The following is a 7,706-nucleotide window of genomic DNA, read 5'->3' as shown; positions in this document are numbered from 1 at the left end:
GTAACTTATATGCATTTTCTTTAGGTCTGGGAGTGCTTCATCCATGGTGGAAAGATTTCTCACAGCCTCTTCAAAAAGGCAGAATTATTCCTCGTTCCACTCGACTAAATAATTGCGAAATCCTTCCGGGCATGGAAGGTATGCAGGAAGTCTTCAAGCATTACAAGAGACTATTTCAGCATGCAAGAATACTACAGTCACACGTATCTGGTGCTTGTTTGAGCCCAGAAATTAAAAATTGTGGCAAGGTATCTATGAAGTTACGAGTGAAATAGAAAATCTAATTTTCCGGCTTCAAGAAAGCTTACCTGAAGTTATAACGGAATTCAAGCACATTCCTATCCGCAACTGTCCAAAAGCAGAGACGAAGCTTCTGAAACTGGATGTGAGTTATGGCAACGTTCCTCAGGGACGCAGTGTTCATGGAAGAACACTTATCCTCGATCTGGAAACGCAAACGACAACAAGGAGGGGTTGTTCACAGATATATAAAATTCAAAAACTTCCTTCCAGTAGCAAGAGCAGTAACGGAGCCTTCTGACGTGGAACTGTGTAACTGTTTGCATGAAACAACTACAACTTATTTCCCATGTCAACAACAGAAGTAACTCAACCATCTTCTGAGAGCACATCAAAGGGGACAGGAAAATTCGAAGAAGTGACAGCAGTACATCTCAGGCAACAGAAAAAATTCACAGCAATTATGAGCACAACTCCAGGATCTGTGGAGACAAGTACGTCTGAGGAGACAGGAAGCACCTCACAGGGATCTGAGAGCACAACTTCAGGGTCTGAAAGCACCTCACAGGGATCTGACAGCACAACTTCAGGGTCTGAAAGCACCTCACAGGGATCTGAGAGCACAACTTCAGGGTCGAAAGCACTCACAGGGATCTGAGAGACAACTTTAGGTCGTAAACCAGGAAAACACATCTGAAGAGTCAGGAAGCACATCTGAGGAGACAGGAAGCACATCAGAGGAGACAGGAAGCACATCAGAGGAGACAGGAAGCACATCTGAGGAGACAGGAAGCACATCAGAGGAGACAGGAAGCACATCGAGAGTCGGAAGCACATCTGGGAACAGGAAAACACATCAGAGGGACAGGAAGCAATCAGAGAGTCAGGAAGCACATCGAGGGAAGGAAGCACATCAGAGGGGACAGGAACAACATCAGAGGAGACAGGAAGCAAATCTGAAGAGTCGGAAAACACATCAAGGAGACAGAACACACTGAAGGAGTCAGGAAGACCAAGAGGGATCTGAGATCACAACTTCAGGGTCTGAAAGCACCTCACAGGGATCTGAAATCACAACTTCAGGGTCTGAAAGCAGCTCACAAGAATCTGAAAGCACAACTTCAGGGTCTGAAAGCACCTCACAGGGATCTGAAATCACAACGTCAGGGTCTGAAAGCACCTCACAAGAATCTGAAAGCACAACTTCAGGGTCTGAAAGCACCTCACAGGGAACTGAGATCACCACTTTAGGTCTGAAAGCAGTCAAGGGATCTGAGATCACAATTAGGTCTGAAAGCACTCACGGATCTGAATACAAATTAGGGTCTGAAAAACCTCAAATCTAGACCAACTTTAGGGTTTTAAACACCTCACAAAGAATCTGAACACAAATTCAGGGTCTAAAGCCCCACAGGGATCTGAACACAAATTTAGGGGTTTAAGCACCAAGGGGTCTGAAACAAACTAGGGTCTGAAAACATCACAGGGCTGAGAGCCCAAATTCAGGGTCTGAAAGCACCTCACAGGGACTGAGAGCACAACTTCAGGATCTGAAAACATCAAAGAAACTGAAGCACAACTTCAGGGTCTGGAAAAAGCACAAAATCTGAGACACAAATTCAGGGTCGAAAGCACCTCACAGGGGTCTGAATCAAACTTCAGGGGCTGAAAGACTCACAGGGGGTTTAGGCACAAATTCAGGGTCTGAAAAAAAACCTCACAAGAAACGAGACACAACTTCGGTTGAAAGCACTCACAGGGATCGAGAGCACAATTCGGGTCTGAAAGGAGCCACAAGATCTGGAGCACAACTTCACAGGATCTTTTAAAGCACCAAAGGGGTCGAAGCACAACCCCAGGTCTGAAAACACCCAGGGTCTGGCACAACTTCAGGGTGAAAGCACCCCACAGGGATTGGAAAACACAACTTCGGGTCTGAAAACACCTCACAGGGGTCTGAGAGACACTTCAGGATCTAAAAAACAAGAAAAGCCAAACTTTAGGGAAAATCCTCGAACACACTTCGGGGTCTGAAAGACCCAAAGGGTCTGAGACACAACTTCGGGTTAAACACCTCCAGGGTCAACACAAAATTTAGGGGCTGAAAACACCTCACAGGGGTTGAAGCACAACTTCAGGTCGAAAGCCCTCCCAAAGGGTCTGAAAATCAAACTTCGGGTCTGAAAAAACAGGGGAAAAACACAAATTTTGGTCGAAAAAACTCAAGGGACGAAGCACAACTTAGGGCGAAGCACCTCAAGGGACGAAACACAAATTTAGGAAAAACACTCAAGGGGGGAAGCCACTTTAGGGCAAAGCACCTCAAGGGACAGAAAAACCATCTTAGAACAGGGGAAACACATCAGGAACGGAACACTCAAGAACGGAAGCAAAATCAGAGGAGACAAAAAAATCGAAGTCAGGAAGCACACAAGGGACGGAACACATCAGAGAGACAGGAAGCACATCAAAGGGGACGGAAGCACTCGAAGGCAGGAAGACATCAGAGGAGCAGGGAAACACTCTGAAGAGCAGGGGCCATCGAGGAGACGGGGAAAACCCTCAAGGAGACAGGAAGCACACGAAGAGCAGGAAGCACATCGAGGCGGAAGCAATCGAAGAAACCCCGGAAGCACATCAGAGGGGACGGAAGCACTCGAAAAAACAGGAAGCACATCGAGGGGCAGGAAAACACATCAGAAGGGGAGGAAGCACATCAGAGGAACAGGGAACACTCTGAAGATCAGGGGCCCATCGAAAGCGGGAAACACACAGAGGGGACAGGGGCCACTGAAGGTCAGGAACACATCAGAGGAGACAGGGAAACACATCGGAAAAACAGGAAGCACACGAGAGCAGGAAGCACTTTAAGAGCAGGAAGACATCAGAGGGACAGAAACATTAAGGTCAAAAGCACCAAGGGACGGAAGCAAATCAAAGGGACAAGGGGGCACTCAAGGGCGGAAACACTCCAAAAAGGGAAAACGAGAGACAACACTCGGGGCAAGCACACAGGGGGAAGGGCACAAATTTTAGGGAAAACCCCAAAAAATCTGAAGAGCAAAACTCAAGGGGCGGAAGCACCTCAAGGGACAGGACAAATTTTAGGAGAAACCCCCACAGGGGGCGGAAAACACAACTTTAGGGTCTGAAAGCACCTCACAAGAATCGAAATCACAACTTTAAGATCTGAAAGCACCTCAGAGGATCTGAAATCACAAACTTCATGGTCTGAAAGCACTCACTGGATCTGAGAGCAGAAAATCAGGGTTTGTAGAAACAGGAAGCAAATCAGAGGAATCTGAAAGCACAACTTCAGGACTCGAAAGCACTCACAGGGATCTGAGAGCACCACTTCAGATCTGAAAAGCAAGTTCACGGGATCTGAGAGCACAACTCAGGGTCTGTAGAAAACAGGAAGCACATCAGAGGATTCTCAAAGCACAACTTCAGGAAAATCTTGAAAGCAGTTCACAGGGATCTGAGAGCACAACTTCAGGATCTGAAAGCGCTCACAGGGATCTGAGAGGCACAACTTCAGGGTCTGTAGCAAAAAAAAAAACAAACAGGAAGCACATCAGATGAATCTTGAAAAGCCAATTCAGATATGAAAGCAGCTAAGGGAGTCTGAGAGCACAAACTTCAGGATCTGAAAGCACCTCACAGGATTGAGAGCACAAACTTCAATGAGCTGTAGGAAACAAGGAAGTACATCAGAGGAATCTGAAAGCACAAAATCAGGCTGAAAAGCACCTTTTTTTTTTTACAGGGATCTGAGAGCACAACTCAGGGTCGAAAGCACCAACAGGATCTGAGAGCACAACTCAGGATATGAAAGCAGTTCACAGGGATCTGAGATCACAACTTCAGGATCTGAAAGCACCCGCAAGAATCGGAGAAGCCACAACTTCAGGATATGAAAAGGCAGTTCACAGGATCGAGACGCACAACTTCAGGGTCTGTAGAAACAGGAAGCACCTCACAGGGATCTGAGAGCACAACTTCAGGATCTGAAAGCAGTCTCACAGGATCTGAGAGCAACACTTCAGAGGTCTGTAAAACCGAGCACATAGAGGAATCTGAAAGCACAACTCAGGATCTGAATAGCACCTCACAGGATCTGAGAGCACATCTGAAGAGTCAGGAAGCACATCAGAGGAGTCAGGAGCACATCTGAAGAGTCAGGAAGCACATCAGAGGAGAAAGGAAGCCACATCTGAAGGAGTAGGAAGCACATCAGAGGGAGACAGAAGACAACATCTGAAGGTCAGGAAGCACATCAGAGGAGACAGGAAGCAACACAGAGAGACAGGAAGCACATAAGACGGAGACAGGAAGCACATCAGAGGAGACAGGAAGCACATCTGAAGAGTCAGGAAGCACATCAGAGGAGACAGGAAGCACCTCACAAGGATCTGAGAGCACAACTTCAGGATCTGAAAGCACCTCACAGGATCTGAGAGCACAACTTCAGGATCTGAAAGCACCTCACAGGGATCTGAGAGCACAACTTCAGGATCTGAAAGCAGTTCACAGGGATCTGAGAGCACAACTTCAGGGTCTGTAGAAACAGGAAGCACATCAGAGGAATCTGAAAGACACAACTTCAGATCGAAAGCAGTTCAAGGGATCTGAGAGCACAACTTCAGGATCGAAAGCACCCTCGCAAGAATCTGAGACACAACTTCAGGATCTGAAAGCAGTTCACAGGGATTGAGAGCACAACTTTAGGGGCTGAAACAGAAAGGGATCGAGTAACAACTTTAGGTCTAAAGCACCTCACGGATCTGGAAAACACAACTTCAGTCTGAAAACAAAACCACAGGGATCTGAGAGCAAACTCAGGATTGAAAAACAGTTAAAGGGATTGAGAGCACAAATTTAGGGTCGAAAGCATTCCAAGGGTCTAGAGCACAATTCAGGTCTTGAAAGAAAACCCCAAAAAAATCGAAGCACAACTTCAGGTCTGAAACACCCACGGGATCTGAAGCACAACTTTCAGGATCTGAAAGCATCACAGGGATTGAGAGCCAATTCGGTTGTAGAAAAAGGAAAACACATCAGAGGAATTGAAACACAACTTCAGGTCTAAAGCACCTCACAGGGTCTGAAACACAACTTCAGGGTCGAAAGCACCCCACAGGGATCGAGGGCACAACTTCAGGTCTAAAGCACACCAGGGTCTGAAGCAAAAACAGGATCGAAAAACAACAGGGCTGGAGCACAAATTCAGGGTCTGAAAGCAGTCACAGGATCTGAACACAACTTAGGGTCCTGAGAGACAACTTCAGGTCTGAAAGCACCCCACAGGGATCTGAGACAAACTTTGGGTCTGAGACAAACTTAGGACGAAGACACCACAGGGATCGAGAGACAACCATCTGAAAGCAGCCTCACAGGGATCTGAGATAAACTCAGGGGAGAGACAATTAGGTCGAAAGCACCTCAAGGGGGCGAGATAAACCCGGGTCTGAGAGACAACCTTAGGATCGAAAAACATCAAGGGGCGAAGCACAATCAGGACGAAGCAATACGGGATCTGAGAGCACAACTTTTGGGAGAAAAAGGAACCATCTGAAGAGCAGAAGCACATCAGAAGAGACAGGAAGCCCCTCAGAGGGGACAGGAGCACATCGAAGGGGGCGGAAGCACTCAGGGAGAAGGAAGCACATCAGAGGAGCAGGAAAACATCAGAGGAGCAGGAAGCACATTCTGAAGGTCAGGAAGCACATCAGAGGAGACGGAAGCACCTGAAGAGTAGGAAGCCATCAGAGGAGACGGAAGCACATGAGGGGGAGGAAACCCTCAAGGAGACGGGAAAAACATCTGAAAGCGGGTCAAAGGAAGGCACATCAAGAGGGAAATAAAAAAGGGAACACATCTGAAAAGGGCAGGAAGCACACAAGGAGACAGGAAACACATCCGGGGGGGCCCAAAGGGCAGGGAAACCCTCAGAGGAACGGAAAACATCAAAGGGGCAGGAAGCACATCAAGGACAGGGGCACATCAGAGGAGACAGGAAGCACTCGAGGGGCAGGAAGCACATCGAAGAGACAGGAAGCACTAGAGGGGCAGGAAGCACTCGGGAGCAGGAAGCACATAGAGAACAGGAACACATCAAGGAGACAGGAACACACAGAGGAACGAAAACACAAATTCAGGGCTGAAAGCACCCCCAGGGGGTCTGGAGCACAAATTCAGGATCTGAAACAGTCCAGAATTGAGAGCACAACTTCAGGGCTGAAAGCACCTCAAGGGATCTGAAAGACAACTTTAGGATCTAAAAACCCTACAGGGATCTGAGAGCCCAAAAAATTCAGGGTCAAAGCATCACAAAATCTGAGACAAAACTTTAGGGTCTGAAAGCACCCACAGGGGTCTGGGAGCACAAATTCAGGGGCTGAAAGCACCCCCAAGGGGTCTGAGAGCACAATTCGGGGTTTAAAGCCCCCCCAAAGGGTCTGAGAGACAACTTTAGGGTTGAAAGCCCCACAAGAAACAGAGCAAACTTCAGGTCTAAAAACCTACAGGGATTAAGCACAATTTCAGGGCTGAAAGCACCACAGGGATCTGAGAGCACAAACAGGGTCGAAAGCATCACAGGGATTGAAAGCACAAGTTTAGGGTCTGAAAGACCCAAAAAGGGTCTGAACACAACTTCAGGGTCTGAAAGCACTCCAGGGAAACTGAGAGCACAAAATCAGATCTGAAAGCACCCACAGGGACGAAAAACACAAATTCAGGTCAAAGCACCTCACAAGGGGTCTGAAAGGGAAAACCAAAGGTCTAAGCAGTTCACAGGATCTGAGAGCACAACTTCAGGGTCGAAAAACACCTCACAAGATCTGAAACACAATTCAGGGTCTGAAAGCAGTCACGGGGTCGAGAACAATTAGGTCTGAAAGCATCAAAGGATTGAGACAAAACTTTAGGGGCTGAAAGCACTCCAGGGATCTGAAAGCACAACTTCAGGACTGAAAGCACCCCCAGGGATCTGAAAGCACCCAAGGGGCAGGTCTGAGAAACAGGAAGCACACAGAGGAGACAAACCATCGAAAAAGTCAGGACACATCAGGGAGACGGAAGCACAAACGAAGAGCAGGAACACTCAGAGGGGACGGGGGCACATCAGAGGAGACGGAAGCAACTAAGAGTCAGGAAACACATCAGAGGAGACAGGAAGCAATCGGGGGAGACAGGAAAAATCGAGGGTCAGGAAGCAATCAGAGGCAGGAAGACTCGAGGGGAAAAAGCCCCCAGAGGAGACAGGGAAGCAATTGAAGAGTCAGGAACACACAGAGGGAAAAAGGAAGACATCAGAGGAGACAGGAAGCAATTGAAGATGGAAGCACATCGAGGAAGGGGAAACACATCGAAGGGGCAGGAAGACATAGAGGGGCAGGAACAATCGAAGAGCAGGGAAACACACAAGGGGCAGGAAGCCCAAAAGAAAAGGAAAACAGAAG

The 7,706-nt window shown here is 47.8% G+C and overlaps 1 protein-coding gene across 50 annotated transcripts in view; it reads left to right on the top strand.

Moving 5' to 3' along the window:
- The first annotated feature begins 697 nt into the window (after positions 1-697).
- LOC119585561 (serine-rich adhesin for platelets-like) overlaps positions 698-7,706 on the top strand; it is a 40,152-nt gene continuing 33,143 nt past the window's right edge. For 39 of the 50 annotated variants that reach the window (XM_037934226.1, XM_037934193.1, XM_037934197.1 and 36 more), the window contains exons 1-6: positions 698-876; positions 3,513-3,559; positions 4,715-4,838; positions 4,920-4,949; positions 5,775-5,790; positions 6,897-6,910. In XM_037934226.1, the coding sequence (XP_037790154.1) occupies positions 704-876; positions 3,513-3,559; positions 4,715-4,838; positions 4,920-4,949; positions 5,775-5,790; positions 6,897-6,910 (404 nt within the window). In that variant the 5' untranslated portion in view covers positions 698-703. Of the gene's footprint in view, positions 877-3,512; positions 3,560-3,769; positions 3,790-4,588; positions 4,638-4,714; positions 4,839-4,919; positions 4,950-5,774; positions 5,791-5,903; positions 5,920-5,958; positions 5,981-6,896; positions 6,911-7,706 lie in introns of all 50 variants that reach the window. The other 11 variants (XM_037934221.1, XM_037934218.1, XM_037934205.1 and 8 more) reach the window with 7 other exon arrangements.

This window comes from Penaeus monodon, chromosome 20 (genome assembly GCF_015228065.2).
Source record: "Penaeus monodon isolate SGIC_2016 chromosome 20, NSTDA_Pmon_1, whole genome shotgun sequence".
NCBI lineage: Eukaryota > Metazoa > Arthropoda > Malacostraca > Decapoda > Penaeidae > Penaeus > Penaeus monodon.
Note: the sequence above shows the minus strand (reverse complement) of the source record. Positions and strands in the feature narration are given on the sequence as shown.